Genomic DNA, 15715 nt, shown 5'->3' on the forward strand with positions numbered 1-15715 from the left:
ATCCTAACCTCACTCTGACCCACCAGCCTCAGGACTAGTCCAGACCTCTCACTTCTGATGCTCATCTTTTAAGCCATAGGCCAGCACTAGAATCTGACCTTGAACTTGTGGTTCTACTCTCCCTTTGATTTCTGGGCCCATGTTTAGTCTTCTAGTTCGCTATCCCAAGTCCTAGTCTAATAAGCAGCTGTAGATCTGCCCTCTGATTCACAAACTTGTCCTGACTCCTGACCGTGGATCCCAGGCCAGTGCAGAGAAGCTGTGCCGGGCCTACGAGGATCAGCTGAGTGAGGCCAAGATCAAGGTGGAGGAACTGCAACGTCAGCTGGCGGATGCGAGCACCCAGCGTGGGCGACTTCAAACTGAGAGCGGTGAGGCCAGGGGCTCAGCTGGGCCCCCTGGGGCCTCGTTGCTGCCCCTCACCTGCCTGACCTGCCACCTCACCCCTTGGCCTGCAGGGGAGCTGAGCCGCCTGCTTGAGGAGAAGGAGTCTCTGCTTAGCCAGCTGAGCCGTGGGAAGGCCTCAGCCACTCAGAGCCTGGAGGAACTGCGGAGGCAGCTGGAGGAGGAGAGCAAGGTTGGCTGGCCATTGGCTGCCACACAGCAGGCAAGGTGGGCACCAGGGCCACTGGCCCGGCCTGATGCTGAGGTCACTGGGGTCCCTGCAGGCCAAGAGTGCGCTGGCCCACGCTGTGCAGGCCTTGCGGCATGACTGCGACCTCCTGCGAGAGCAGCATGAAGAAGAGGCCGAGGCCCAGGCTGAGTTGCAGCGGCTGCTGTCCAAGGCCAATGCTGAGGTGGCCCAGTGGAGGAGCAAGTATGAGGCAGACGCCATCCAGAGGACTGAGGAGCTGGAGGAGGCCAAGTGAGTGCCTTACCAGCCAGGCCATCACTACACTGGAGTGACGCCTGTGCCTGAGCCCTGTTGGGGTGAGGGGGAAGATGTAGGGGCCATTATTTTGCTAGCCTCCCTCTGCTACACAGTCCATACTCTGTCTGCTCCTGTGGTCTAGAAAGAAGCTGGCACTTCGGCTTCAGGAGGCAGAGGAGGGGGTCGAAGCTGCACATGCCAAGTGCTCATCGCTGGAGAAGGCCAAGCTGCGACTGCAGACAGAGTCGGAGGACGTGACCCTGGAGCTGGAGCGGGCGACTTCAGCAGCTGCTGCACTGGACAAGAAGCAGCGGCACTTGGAGAGGGCACTGGAGGAGCGGCGGCGGCAAGAGGAGGAGACACAGCGGGAGCTGGAGGCAGCCCAGAGGGAGGCCCGCAGCCTTGGCACTGAGCTCTTCCGGCTGCGGCATAGCCACGAGGAGGCTCTTGAGGCCCTGGAGACACTCAAGCGGGAGAACAAGAACCTACAGGGTATGACACACCCCAGGGTCAGAGAACTGCTCTGGGATCATCAGGAGTACCTTGGAGTCACACAGGGTGCCCTGGTGAGGTCACCCTGGGATTAGGGTTGGAGGATGAGCCATGGGAGTGGCTCCTCAGTGCCCTGTCCACTTTGTAGAGGAGATCAGTGACCTCACGGATCACGTCAGCCTCAGTGGGAAGAGCATCCAGGAGCTGGAGAAAGCCAAGAAGGCGCTGGAAGGGGAGAAGAGCGAACTCCAGGCCGCACTGGAGGAGGCCGAGGTGGGAGGCCGGCCACAGGGGTGGGGTGGACACTGACCTGCTGCTTCCCCAGCCTCCCTCCTCCCTTAAGACATGTTCAGGGTCCCCAGGCCTACAATGCCTACTCTGCACCCCAGGGGGCGTTGGAGCTGGAAGAAACCAAGACTCTGCGGATCCAGCTGGAGCTATCCCAAGTCAAGGCTGAGGTGGACCGGAAACTGGCAGAGAAAGAGGAGGAGTGCGCTAACCTGAGGTATGGGACGGGCCATTCCTTCCCTACCACACAAGGGTTCATCCGCCCTCCCCAGGGCTAACTGCCTCTCCCATCCCAGCCACCTGAGGAAAAAAGAAGGAAAGTGTGCCGAGCCTCCATTGTGTGCACAAACTGGCACCGACACTGCTTTGCCCCTCCCACTCGACTTTCTCAGGTCCGGATTATTGTCTGGAGGTGAACCTCCGGGAGGCTACAGGACTTGCCAACAAGGGGACACAGTGAGGGTAGAGTCAGAGTTCAGCCCATGTCTGTGTGCTCTAGAGCCTCACTCATCTGTGAACTTGCTCCAACGGGCAACAGGCAGTCACAAGGGGCTTAAAAGCAGGGGATACGTTCACATTTCCAGCATTCTTGGGTGTTTGTAAGAACAGTGTGGTACCTGCACCCATCTGCTTTTACAAGGCCAAAACCCTACCCCCTTCAATCTCCTTCTAGGCGCAACCACCAGCGGGCAGTCGAGTCTCTGCAGGCCTCCCTGGATGCAGAGACACGGGCCCGCAACGAGGCACTGCGGCTCAAGAAGAAAATGGAGGGTGACCTCAATGACCTGGAGCTGCAGTTAGGCCATGCCACCCGCCAGGCCATGGAGGCACAGGCAGCCACACGGCTCTTACAGGCCCAACTTAAGGAGGAGCAGGCAGGGCGGGATGAGGAGCAGCGGCTGGCAGCCGAGCTCCGAGAGCAGGCACAGGCCCTGGAGCGGCGGGCCGCACTGCTGGCCGGGGAGCTGGAAGAGCTTCGGGCTGCCCTGGAGCAGGGCGAGCGCAGCCGCCGGCTGGCAGAACAAGAACTGCTGGAGGCCACAGAGCGTCTCAACCTGCTGCATTCACAGGTGGGGACAGGGATTCACAGGGATGTGTGGGGTAGCCACCTGCTGGCTGGCTCTGAGGCTCTGCTTCCCCCCAGAACACAGGCCTCCTGAACCAGAAAAAGAAGCTAGAGGTGGATCTGGCCCAGCTGAGTGGAGAGGTGGAGGAGGCTGCTCAGGAGAGGCGAGAAGCTGAGGAGAAGGCCAAAAAGGCCATTACCGACGTGAGGCTGGGCTGGGAAGAGAGCCCAAAGGAATGTCCAGAGACTGGCCACCTCCTGACCTTGCCACATTCTCCCCCATAGGCAGCCATGATGGCTGAGGAGCTGAAGAAGGAGCAAGACACCAGTGCACACCTGGAGCGGATGAAGAAGACACTGGAGCAGACGGTGCGGGAGCTACAGGCACGGCTTGAGGAGGCTGAACAAGCTGCCCTCCGTGGCGGGAAGAAACAGGTGCAGAAGCTGGAGGCCAAGGTGTGTATAGCTCCCTGTCCCTTCCCCTGCACGGTGACCAGCCCAAGGGCAGGCTTGGAGCATCAGGCCTATCCCCTGGCTGCTCACAGGTCCGGGAGCTGGAGGCCGAGCTCGATGCTGAGCAAAAGAAGCATGCGGAGGCCCTCAAGGGGGTGCGGAAACATGAGCGCCGGGTCAAGGAACTTGCATACCAGGTGGGTGACAAGGTCCATCTCAAGGGGTGGCCTGGGAGCTGGTCCCTTCTGGGCAAGATTTGAGTCCCTCTGCCTGTGCAGGCTGAGGAGGACAGGAAGAACCTGGCTCGCATGCAGGACCTGGTGGACAAGCTGCAGAGCAAGGTCAAGAGCTACAAACGGCAGTTTGAAGAGGCGGTGAGTACACCAGGTCTGGGCCCCGGGGCCTGGTACTGGTCAGGACACCTGTGGTAACCCAGCTGCAGTGCTGGCTCCAAGCTCTGCAGCCAGGTGAGATGCCGGCTATAGTCAGCCCTGCTCCATTTGAGTCATGGCTTCCCGAGTGTTAGCTTTCTGCGTAGGCAGGCTGCCCTAAAGGGCAGTGACCCTGATGTCCCAGTAGGAAGTTTCTAACAGCAAAAGATGAGACCCAGCTCTGTCTCTGAAGGGACCCCATGTGCTTTCCTCTTCTGGGCCAAGTCTGGCACATGGGCACTTCTGGAAGGAATGTTTCAACCCCCTCCTTCCTGCTCTGGGTACTAGTGAGCGGGGAGAAGGGCCACAGGTAGTGGTGGTGGAAGCAGAGCTGAGGACCAGGAGAAGCCAGCCCCCTTCTGGGGATGGGATGGGGACCAGACTGACCATCTCAGTTACCAAAGGGTGACCCCTCCTGCCTCCGCCTCCAGGAGCAGCAGGCTAACACCAACCTGGCCAAGTACCGCAAGGCCCAGCATGAGTTGGATGACGCAGAGGAACGGGCAGATATGGCAGAAACCCAGGCCAACAAGCTGCGGGCGCGGACCCGGGATGCCCTGGGACCCAAGGTAAGAGGCAGCCGGGGTCACCACCCTGTCCCCTGCATGGCAGTGCAGGTGTTACAGCTCATTCAGCCACCCTTCTTTCCCTCAGCACAAGGAGTGATGCCTGAACCCCTGGGCTCTGAAGAGGAATGCCTGCCATCTGCCCCTCACCTGACATCCTATCTTTATCTTCATCTGCTGAGCCCTGAACAAACATCATGTCTGCAGCTCCAGCTGGCTTCTTTCCCATTCTTTTGGGCTCAGGTGGCGGGGGAGCACATGGTCCCATGGACAAAAGTCAGGTCCACATCAGTCATTTAAAATAAAGTTCTTTAATAGTCTCCATTTAATTGGTTTATTTGTTGTTAATAAATTGGCAACACAAGGAGGGGCCAAGGGTGTGCTCCCAGGCAGGCTCCTGTGTGTCTGGGCTCAGGCAGGAGACGCTGCCCTGGGACAGGTGCCGGGGCAGGGCACGGCTACCCCGTGTCCCAAGGTATGGAAGGAAAAGGTCCCCCACATCTAGGGGGAAATCCCTGGACAAACACAGCGGCCAATGAGCAAACAGAACCAGAAGAGCTAAAGGAAAATGAGGGAGGGGCAGATGGGCAGGCTTGGGGGAAGGTAGTATTCTCTGGTATCCCCCACCTCTGCCCAGGGCTCAGAAGCCTTTGCCTGGGTCCAAAGGCCAGGGCAGGCTTGGCTCACAGGGGAGGGTGCCCATCACTCTCCCCACCCCAGGACTGACGGCCAAGAGACTGGGCAGGCGCTCAGACAGAGCTACTCTTAGAAGTCCCCTTACCTCCAGGTGGGCCAAGGCCCCAAAGTTCTGAAAGGTAGGCACAGTGCCCGTCTTCATCATGGGGATCTTGAAGGAACTGAGGTCTCCCAAGAACTGGGGCCCTCAGACGCAGAGGCCAAGGGCTTCTAGACATCCCCTCCCACCAAGTCTGTACCCAAAGACGTGGGGCAGGCAGACAGCAGCAGGAAGGCAGGGGTGGGAACAGGGCAGGGAGTGCGGCACGTGTACCCACACTCGCCCACACTAGCCCTAGCCCAACAGCCTCCCGAGGCCTGGCCCAAGGTCACTCCTCGGTGAAGTCCCTGTCTATGTCCATGTAGGGCTCCTCAATGTAGCTGACAAGGGCAGAAGGTGACTGGCGGTCCGGGTTTAGCAGGATGGACACGGTCTCTTTCCAGTATGAGAAGCTGATGCAGGAGCTCTGGGCAAAGAGAGAGGGGGTTGAGGGGTACCTAGAGGACCCAGGTCAAGGCCAGCACCCTGCAGGGAGGGCCTAGGTAAGGGGATAAAGAGCTGCCTGCCACATGGTTAGGCAGGGACCATGCACCCTGAATGCCCTTCTGAGTGGCCCTGCGTCTGCGTGCTCGCAGCCCACCCACCACAACCACGTGGTGGGGGCACTTACGTTCTCCAGGCAGGTGCTGTCCTTATCCTTATGCAGGTAATGCTGCTGCCAGAAGCGCAGCAAGTTATGGAAGTTGTTGAGCAGGAAACCGGGATATTTCTTGCTGTGCTCCATCCGTTGCAGCAGCCGCAGGTACAGGGGCAGCCGCTCTTTCCGTCGGGCCAACATCAGGATCACCAGGCTGGTATTGAGGCAGCTGACGTTCTCCTGCAAGGCCCCAGGCCAGCTGGGTCAAGTAGCCCCAATGGCCCTTGGTGGGCCTGGGGTGCCACTGGGCAGGGAGGGGTGTGGCCCTGGCCCAGACTCTGAAGAGCCCTGCACTAACTGCCCCTGCACAAACCTGAGAGAGGACTGGGGAAAGGAACGATGCCCACACTGCCAGCATCTTGCCCTCGGCACCTTCCTGGTCCCTATCCCCCACTCATATGGGAACATCAACCATCATCTTTCTAAAGTCTACCTCTTTATCCGATCAACTCAGCCATCACTTCTTCCAGAAGCCTCGATCCCTGAGTGCATGCATTAGATGCAGTTATCTCCCCTTTTAACTTTCATCTGGCAGTAGACTATGAGCATTAGGAGGGAAGAGTCTCTGTTTTGTTCACTTTGCATCCCTAGCCCATGGCCTTGTCTCACTAAATGTCTGTCAGATAAAGCAACGAAAGAAATCTCTGAGAGGTACTAGTATTACCCCCATTTTAAAGAGAGGTGTGAAGTTTGGAGAATATTAACTACACAGCTATTTAGTGAAGAGGGTGGAGTCAATCTCAGGTCCAAGCTCAAAGCCTGCAAAGCAGGCAGGTAGGGAGAACACTGGAATGGGAGTCAGAACTCGGTGCCAGTCCCGACTCTGACCTGCCCGTCTGTGACCTCAGAGACCTGCTCCCTCCTCAGGCCCCATCTGTAAAATGGGGCACTGATCCCGTGTTGGAAAATGTCCTCAGAATAGCTGGGAGGGTTTCCCAGGAGAAGAGAGATGAGTCTCAAGGAGATACTCTGCTACAATGAGGGCAGGAGAGAGCAGCAGTCAGGCTCTGGGACACTCTTCCCTACTGCACATCTGCAGGGCCTCTCACCTGGGTCAGCGTCTGCACATGGATAATGTTGATGAGGCGGAAAAGGAAGGACATCTGAGTGGGCACCTGTGATATGTAGGCAAGGAGGCGGCACTCGGACAGGACCTCGGCAACTGGGGACAGAGGCAGAGGTGTGAGCAGCAGGCTCGGAAGCAGGTTCATGGCTCAGGCACAAGGCCCTGCAACCCAGGCCTCTAGTCAAGCCCCGTTTGGGTCTTGACTCTGAAGCTGGATGCCCCAATTATCAAAACAACTAAAGAAAAGGCTGGCTGCAGCAAGAACAAATCTCCAACTGTTCTGCCACCCAGGCTAAGCATGCATTCTTATTAGAGCCCTAAATGGGAGTTCACCGCCACCTCTCCTTCAGTCGTGCTCAGGGAAGACTGCTCCCTGAGGCTTTCCCTGTGCTTCGCCACCTGGGTCCTTCTCATCCCAGGCGATCTCAGAACAGAAAGAACGTTTTTTGGATTCGGCTAGCAACAATGGTTTTTCATCTTCATTAAAAATGTTATATACTCATGGACATGGACTATAGACTACTGGTTGACCAGAGGGTAGGGGGTGGGGAGGAGGGTAGGCGGAGGGATGGTTAAAGGGGTCAAATATAGGGGGGTAGGAGGAGGGTGAAGTGGGTAAAGAGGATCAAATATATGGTAGCTGAAGGAAACCAGACTTTGGGTGGTAAACACAATAGAATATACAGATGTTATATATGTTCATTAAAGGAAACACAAACAGTAAAGAGAAGTAAAAGCAGTAAAAAATATATCACCCCGAGATCCACCATCTTGACCCCAGCCATGTGGGCATTTGGTGTGGCTACTTCCAGCCTTTCTTGTCTCCCTGCTGAAAGCTGGGTGTCTGACACCAGGATGGTTACACTGAACTTCTTTGCCTTGGCATTCTGATCTTTTCTTACCTTTCATGTCCACTTGGTTTTCAAATCGGTCCAGTGACAGAGTGACACAGCGCACCAGCATGTTAGAGTCCACCAGCGAGCTGTTGATCTGCTTCAGAAACACCTGGAACTGAGCAGAGACCAGGCTTAGATGGGAGGTGGCAGGCTCCTGACTGGAGGCAGCCATGGCCTAGAGCAGGTGGTCACTGCAAGGGGCATTGATCTACCCCTGCCCAGTTGTCTTTGATAGGAAGACAGACAAGCTGACTGACATGCCCTTATCACCCACCAATAAGCAGCCTCAGTAAGAGCTCAATCCAGATCTTCTGATGCCACATCCACTATTTTCTCCACCGAAGGGTGCTGGACTCATTTTTACTTCAACTAGTCTAAGCTGGGTTTCTGTCACACACACCTTCTGAACCTAACACACCAGGTCCAGTTCCATCTCTCTGGGGCTCATATGGCACTCTCCACACAGCTTCAGAACTATTTTCACAGCCCACCTGTTCCCAACCTTCACACCTGCCACAACTATCACACTTTCATGCCCGGCACAGAGAGGTGCTAATGAATGTCTGCTCAAGACTGCCCAGACTACCCAGTAGCCTCTAATTTAAAACCAGCACCTGAGAAGAAGTGAGGACCAGGGCTCCAAAGATAACTTCTGGACAACATGGCAAACCCCATGGAGACCTGAGTTAGTCTTACCTTTGCATCAGTGTTGATGTACTTATTGAATCTCTTGAATGCGTCAACGTTGAACTTCATCAGCTCCCCCAGGAGGTCAAAGTAACTCTGGAGCACATCCCTTGACTTGCACTCACTGTCCACAATGCAGTACAGGATGTGCTGGGGGTGGGAGAGGACAGGGTGAAGGTAGGAAGGTGGCTGCCACCCCGAGGCAGAGCTCTCCTAAGCCGCCTGCCACCTGCCTCCTACCAGGGCCTGGCATGTAGCCCAGACCACACGACGTCTGCTTTGAGCAAGCATCCAGGGGTATGGAATCTGCTTCCCTGTCTAGACTCTCATCTGAGGATGCTGGTGGCTCCAAGGACAAGGCCAGGCCCAACACTCACAGAAGGGGATGGGCTGGGGTATGTAGCCAGGACCTCTCTTGCTGGCCCAGGGCTCAGAGCTAAAGCCTGCAACCTGCTCTGCAGGCACCAAGATGGCCACAGCTCTCCATCTTGCAGGCAAGGGGCACTGTCTCCATGTAACACTGGCCACTGCCCAAGCACCGAGGCCACTCAAGTAAATGAAGCACAAGGTTTAAGGGTACGGGACACATTTTGACCCCATGGTTTGTGTTTATGTTTATGAATGAAAACATTTACAGTAGAATCAATGAATTTTTATCAAGAACATAAAAGCCAATTTAACTCAATAAAGTTTTCTACAACAGTTAAATTGTTTCCATTCCGCATTTTCCTGAAGTTACACAGATTTGGATCAATTATTTTCCAAATGGATTTTACGATTCATGAGTCAGTTTCTTGTTCACATATATATAAATACATATATATTTTCAACCAATTATAGCTTTGGCCATTTTGTCCCCCCCCCACCTTTTAATAAATTTTGCTTTTCCTGAAGGCCACTTTTCAATAAAGGGAAATATCGTTTTAGTCAGCAGCAAAATCTCCTTAGGGTCAAAAGGCCTTGCTGGGTAATTCTAATGTTCTTGTGCTCCTCCATGGCCACCCCCCAGATCCCTTAATTACCCGCTAAGTGCCCATGGGGAACCCACAGTTGGCAACTCAGTGTAGGGTAATCTGCACTGGCATTTTAAAATAGAGATTTGGTTGAGGAGATTCGGCTGCTCCTGCCCAACTGTCTAGGACTCAGGACAGGAAAGCAGTGCACAGCGCTGCAGGGAGAATGGGACACCCAACACCCTGGCTCCTCCAGGCTATTACCTCCAGAAGGCCTCGCTTCAGCAGGAACATCTGGTCTGCATAGGAGGTGGTCCCTCGGAGGAAACTCTCCACAGCCCGGGCTTGCCAAAACCTGCGACCCAAATGTTGACCCCTGGCCCAGGTGGCTAAGACTGCCCTCTTCTGGCCCATGTTCCATGCCCCAAGGGACTGGGAGATGTTTGCTGCCTTTTCATTCACTCAACAGACATTTATAGAACATTGTTGAGGCATCAGGCCTCAAGTAGGCACTGGTGACACAGCAAGAGTCCCCAACCTCATGGAGCTGACAGTATAGTGAGGAACAGTCCTCTATCTGGTTTTGTCTAGGAGAGGGCTGGCCCCAGTGAGTAACATGTGAAAATGTATTCTAAACTTTGTTCTTTCAGGACAGGAGGACATAGAAGACGGGCCAGGAATGAATGAGGGAACCTGACAGATGTGTGTGGACAGGCCACTGAGCTCACATCTGATGGGCTGTCCCCTATGCCTGGAGAAGAGGTGGCTGAAGCTGACTGAGCAGCCCCAGAGGGCAGAGCTGAGATCCATGAGGGGAGTCTAGACAAGGCAGGCTGAACTGAGGGGGGCCACATTTAGGCATGGAACCTACTGACAGCTCACACCCAGGCATGATAGGATGCCTCCCTCACTGGCTACTCCTGTCCACAGCCTTTAGGGGTCATCTTAGATGAGTGTAAGGAACTTTGAGAAGCCCTTCCTGTCCATGTTTACCCACCCGGCCCCCAGCTGGGGAAAGAGCATTCCTGTGCTCCCACAGCTCTTGGGACAGGTCCTGGCTCCATGCCTTTCCACACTGCATTAAAATAGGTTTCTTTTCAGGTTTGTTTCCCACAACCCGAGGAATTCCATGGGGGCAAAGACTGTAGCTCCTGTTTCTCTTCCACCTGTCCAATGCCAGCACAGAATAGGTGCTTGGTAAATGCTTGGTCAATTCTTGAAATACATTGCTGGCACGTAGCAGAGCTAATATATACGTGCTGAGCTGACACAGAGGAGATGGCAGTCAAACCCCCTCTCCCCCACAGTAATCAGATGTTAGGGCGGAAGCTGGAGACTAAAGAAGGTATTTTTAACCACTTGAGAAACACTTGGCTCCTGGGCCCCTTAGGAGTGGCAGGTGCCTGTCCACAGACCTACCTGAAAGATGACTCGGCTGGTTCCTTCTTCATGACCTGCAGCAGACGAGTTAATAAGCCCCTCTTCCCATCACACACCAAACTCCTGAAACAAAAGAGAGACACTGGTGGCAGATCTGAGAGGCTGAGAGGGGCCAAATTCCACTTAGTCAAAGACTGTTGTCTTGGGGCCCTTAGGCTGGGTCTCTGCTGGCTTGATGGGGGAGGGAAACATGGGGACACTTCCAGGCTTCCGGGATGCCCTCCTGCTCTACCTGGGTCCAGAATACCCCAGGACTCTTGCAGTCTTAGAACTGAATAGCCAAGTGCATTCACACCATATCTCAGGCCAGCTTTCCATTCTCAGACCCACTGGCAAGTGATCAGAGGCCAGAAACACATCGAGTCAGACAGGGCTCAGACCTGCTGGAGGGAGGGTTGCTTACACCTAAAGTGGGTTAGGAACAGGCATGACAGAGTCTACCAGATGGGGCAACATCTGTGCCAATGGGGTGAGGCAGGGAGTACCCTGGGGCCCTAGTTTAGCTCCAGTTGGCCTTGGACAAGTGCCCACATTTCTGGACCTCAGCTTCCTGGTCTAGGAAGCAAAGGCAGCTGATGAGGAAATGACTCAGGACATGTCACTGGGGAGAGAAGGACAAGCAGGCAGGGGTTCTAGGCCCTCCAACTTTTTCTTCAAATAAAGCAGCTCTACTTTTATCCACTATAGACATTAGGGTGAGACTATGTACGATTTTATTTGAACAAGTTCTGCTGCCTTAAAAAGAAAAAAGAAAAAAAAAGCTGGGGAATTATGACTCTCGTTGATGGGTATAGTCATCCCTGCCTTGACCCCCGTGAGCCTGTGACTTCCTCGCCTAGTTTCAGAAGATGAGGGAAGCATAACCCAGCAAATGGGACTTTGGAGAGGGTAAGGGGGCCTGTTTGTACTGCTTGGCTCCAACTGCTACCATGCAAGAAAGGATATCAGCAGAAGTGAGAGACAAGGGGAGGGGGCAGAGCACATATGACCTTTGGCAGGTGACCTCTCCGAGCCCCAGTCCCCCTCTGAAAAGTGGAGGTGATGATGGCACTTCCCTCCCAGGGCTGCTCCAAAGAGATAATGCAGGTGATGTAAGGACAGTGCCTCACACATAGGTGCCCTTGGGACACTGTAGCTACACATGAGTGATAGAGGATAGGTAAACACACCCGGGGCACACAGGCAGCCAGGACAGGCTGTGGGCAAAGCTGCACCCTGTCCGTGCTCACCTGTCGGTGTTAAGGACAGCTTCCACCTCCGGGATGTTGGCCTTGAGAGATATGGCACTGAGTTCATTCAGTTCCTGGTTGTTGAGCAGCAGGTACTTGTTCCTGAAACAAATGGGTCGGAGGGGGCTAAGGACAGGAACAGGGATCATCCCCTGCCCATTTCCTGTGGAGGGGGAGAATCTGAGGCTCCCTCAAGTATGTCCCCCAACACCTCGTACCCGAGCCAGCATTCTAGGGTTCCTGCCAGCCTCTGTGAATAGCCAGACTGTCAGCTCCTGGTTCAGAGGGACAAACGGCAAAGGGATGTGTCAAGGGTACTAAGGGGCCAACGACTTGTGTACTCACTTCCCAGGGTGACTGTGAGGGCAAGAGAAAGCTCAGTGTGGTGCCTGGCATAAAGGAAGGGCTGGACAAATGACAGCTCTTTATTACAGTATCATGGAAGTGCAGCCACATGTGGTTAACACTGAGGTGACAATGGCTCCCATGGCTCCCAGGTCTTCCTCTTGAGCTGAGGTCAGTGATGGGACAGAGAGTGGAGAGAAGACGGCGCAACAACTTTACTTCTAAGAACAGCTTGTACTTACTCGTGGTGGTCGCTGAAACTCTGGAGAAGCCTCAAAAACTGTATCTTCAAGGTGATGTCCTAAAATATACAAGCACCCTGGATGTTAGACCATAGTCACAACGTTCCAAAAGAAAACAAACACTCTGGTGAGAGCCTGGGCATGTCGCTTAGCTTCTGAGCCTCGGTCCTCATATAAAATGAGGACTTTCCTTTAATCAAAAAATCTAGTGTTGACGTCCCCCTCTGACCAACAGTAGTTTAAGTTAATGTGGGCTCTTCCTGCTAAAAACATCCCAACAGGCTAGACTAGAAAGTAACTGAAATTCTTTTAAATGGGAGGCTAAGTTCATAAGAAAGGAAGGAAAACCCATAGGAATCAGAAAAAGACAGACTGAGTTCAGAGCAGTGGGCACAAGCACTGATGGTTGGCAGCTCTGGACAGGATAAAGTAGAAATAAGACTTATTCAGGACAGGGCATGGGTTTTAATGTCCTTCAGGGGCCACAGAACTGTAGGCCTGTGTAAAGCCCTGGGGAGTGTATACATTCGTTGCAAGAAGGGTTAGAAAAACCCACCAGCCAGCCTAGAAAGCTGGCGAAGAAGCCCGTCTCTGCCAAGGTGCTGCTGGTAGTAGACAAGGGCCCCCAGGAGAAGGACCCTGGGCTCATACTCCCAGAGCAGTAGGGCCAAGACACGCAACATGAAAACCTGCCCTGGGACACTATGCCTTGCAAAGTACCTGGCTGACAAAAGCAAAGTGCTCTGTAGAAATACTTCCAGGACCCAGGATACATAGGTACTCGGAGGGAAAATAACCCCCTAAAGGTGATGTCTCCATAAACGTTACAGAACTCGAGGCAATACTCTACCCTGAGTTGAGTCTGAAGACTCAAACGTAAGTATTAGTACCCCATGAGCAATGAGAAAGAGACCACAATAAAGTATGTTACAAATAAAGAAAATGCAGAACAAAACATTAACATAATGAATAAAGACTAAGTAGTTTTTGACAAGGAGCAGGACAGAATGTCTAGAAATGCAGAATATATTCACTTGAAATTAAAACCTCAAATGGATGGGCTGAAAGGCAAATCTGACAAGGCCAAAATGAAAAATAGTAAATTGGAAGATAAGGCACTGAGGAAAATCCCCACAATGTAGCGCAGAGACCAGGGTGGACCCATGGCACTAGACCCTGACAGATGTGTGGCACTTTAAAGTCCCTGAGCACTTTCTCCCTGATGCTGGTGGCCGAGCCTTCTGCATGAGGCCAGCAGGTAAGGAACTATAATCTTTTTGCAAGAAACAGAGCTCAGAGATTCAGTGACTCGTTCAAGCTCTTCCAACAAGCTGATCAGCACAATAGGCCTCATGACTTCCAGTCTGTTGCTCTAACACACAGTGACAGAGAAGGTAGAGGTAAGCCCTTGACCCCTTAAAAAAAGAAAGCATCCTAAAGCCCCTTCTGGATGCAGACCATTGGTGTTGCATGGTTCTTGAAGGCAAAATTACCAGTAGATATAATTACAGTGTGATAGAGCACAGAAAACCTTACTGCTAGGTAACAGAGTGGGTGGGTCACCTGGAGGGAAGTGAGGCCCATCCCTGAGGCATACAAGGGGAAGCTGGCTGGAGGCCGTCAAGAGGGATGTCTGCATAGGTGGAGGGATGGGGTCACATCTTTCCCCAAAGTAGCTTCCAGTTATGGGATGATACAGGCTATGACTTTCAGTTTCTGCTCTGCTCTCAAAGAATGCGATTTCAGAGTCAAGAGTAGGTCTTGAAACAACTATTCCTGGCAAATAAAGCCCATCTGTCCCAGAGGTACCTTGCTTACCGGGCTACAGTCACAGTTCTGGTTGTGACCATGGAGGACAAGGGCAGATGCTGAATGCTTCCTCCAAATCAGCTTGTCAAACAAATTATTAAGCCCAGGGATTAGCTTGAACTCTGCAATCATTCTGTGAACCTAGATTGGGTAGGAAGGAAAACACAGTAAAACAAACATGCTGCAAAGATCAAGCCTCATGCTGAGCACATACAATAACAACCTTCAGGACAAAGAAAGCCAACAGTCAGCACGGGGTGTTGAGGCTTACAGAAAACACCCACAACAGACCCTATTCCGCCCCCACGACACACAAATATACTTTTTAACTCTGTTCATAAATACTCACAATCCCAGGAGTCATACGGAACAGCAGGTCCTCTTTTAAGACCATGACTTTTGTATTTAGACATCCCTGGTTTTGACTCTTAGTTCCACCACTTACAAACTGTGTAACTCTAAGCAGGTTCCTTAACCTTTCTAATTTGTTTCTTTCCTCTGCATATCATTAAAGTAAAAATACTCCTCGTGCTTCAAAGTAGGATAAATTTCAATCGGAAGCAAGATAAAAATATAATAAAACGAAACTCTAAAGATCCTAGAAGAAGAATCTATGCAAAGGTTTTTTTCTTTTTAAATAATCAGAGAGAGAAAGACTTTCTAAAGAATTATACCAAATATAAAAGCTAAGAGAAGACTGTTGATTTCAACCACATAAATGTTTTAAAATTCTGCATGGCAAAACTCACAATAAGCAAAGTCACAAGTCAGATATGACAATAGGAGACCATATTAACGATTTTGTGTTACATGCCAGCAAAAAGCTAATTTCCAACCCTACAGAAAAAATGGGCAAAGGATATAGACAGGATATAGACAAGATACAGACAGGAAAATATAAAAGGTTCTTCTATATATGCAAAGTGCTCAGTCTCACCTGTAATATTAATTCTAGGTGTAGCTAATCCAGGTGCCAATTCTAAGGGATACCTCAAACTTAACTTGTTCAAACTGAACTCCTTATCTTCTTCCTTACGCAGTCTTAACAATCTTAGTAAATGGCAAATCCATCCTCCCACCTTCTTAGGCCAAAAAACCTTGGAAGGAGTTAAGGAAGTCATCTACAACTTCTCTCTTATGCCTACATCCAAACTATCAGCAAATCCTACCTGTAATACCTTCAAAACAGATCCAGAATGCAAGCACTTGTCACCACTCCCACCACCAACATGCAGGTCCTAGCTACTGCCAGCTCTTACACACATCAGACAGAGTGATGACTTCGCATTTCACTCAGAGTAAACACCAAAGTCCTTAAAATGGCCTATTAAAGCCCAATGCAATCTGGCCTCCTGTGACTCCTTATCTCTTCTCTCCTTGCTGCTTATTCTAATCCATCCCTCATTTCCTTACTGGTCCCCCAACCCACCAGGCATGCTCCCACCTCA

General features: G+C 52.4%; 2 protein-coding genes across 6 annotated transcripts in view; one reads left to right on the forward strand and one right to left on the reverse strand.

The window, feature by feature from the left end:
• The window catches only part of MYH7B (myosin heavy chain 7B), a 39570-nt gene extending 34637 nt beyond the window's left edge, over positions 1–4933 (forward strand). The window contains exons 30-41 of one of the 2 annotated variants that reach the window (XM_039864139.1): positions 245–371; positions 459–577; positions 669–865; positions 1014–1363; positions 1512–1636; positions 1753–1868; positions 2325–2721; positions 2796–2921; positions 3003–3173; positions 3263–3367; positions 3449–3544; positions 4033–4933. In XM_039864139.1, the coding sequence (XP_039720073.1) occupies positions 245–371; positions 459–577; positions 669–865; positions 1014–1363; positions 1512–1636; positions 1753–1868; positions 2325–2721; positions 2796–2921; positions 3003–3173; positions 3263–3367; positions 3449–3544; positions 4033–4467 (2364 nt within the window). In that variant the 3' untranslated portion in view covers positions 4468–4933. Of the gene's footprint in view, positions 1–244; positions 578–668; positions 866–1013; positions 1364–1511; positions 1637–1752; positions 1869–2324; positions 2722–2795; positions 2922–3002; positions 3174–3262; positions 3368–3448; positions 3545–4032 lie in introns of both variants that reach the window. The other variant, XM_039864140.1, reaches the window with a different exon arrangement.
• TRPC4AP (transient receptor potential cation channel subfamily C member 4 associated protein) overlaps positions 4460–15715 on the reverse strand; it is a 59555-nt gene continuing 48299 nt past the window's right edge. For 2 of the 4 annotated variants that reach the window (XM_039864141.1, XM_039864143.1), the window contains 10 exons: positions 14268–14408; positions 12459–12517; positions 11872–11973; positions 10622–10705; positions 9467–9557; positions 8259–8399; positions 7569–7677; positions 6650–6762; positions 5574–5780; positions 4460–5369 (listed from right to left, as the gene is read on the reverse strand). In XM_039864141.1, coding sequence (XP_039720075.1) covers positions 5232–5369; positions 5574–5780; positions 6650–6762; positions 7569–7677; positions 8259–8399; positions 9467–9557; positions 10622–10705; positions 11872–11973; positions 12459–12517; positions 14268–14408 — 1185 coding nt within the window. In that variant the 3' untranslated portion in view covers positions 4460–5231. The remainder of the gene's footprint in view (positions 5370–5573; positions 5781–6649; positions 6763–7568; positions 7678–8258; positions 8400–9466; positions 9558–10621; positions 10706–11871; positions 11974–12458; positions 12518–14267; positions 14409–15715) is intronic. The other 2 variants (XM_039864142.1, XM_039864144.1) reach the window with 2 other exon arrangements.

The sequence above is a fragment of the Pteropus medius genome, unplaced genomic scaffold (genome assembly GCF_902729225.1).
Source record: "Pteropus medius unplaced genomic scaffold, Ma_sr-lr_union100, whole genome shotgun sequence".
In the NCBI taxonomy this organism is placed as follows: domain Eukaryota; kingdom Metazoa; phylum Chordata; class Mammalia; order Chiroptera; family Pteropodidae; genus Pteropus; species Pteropus medius.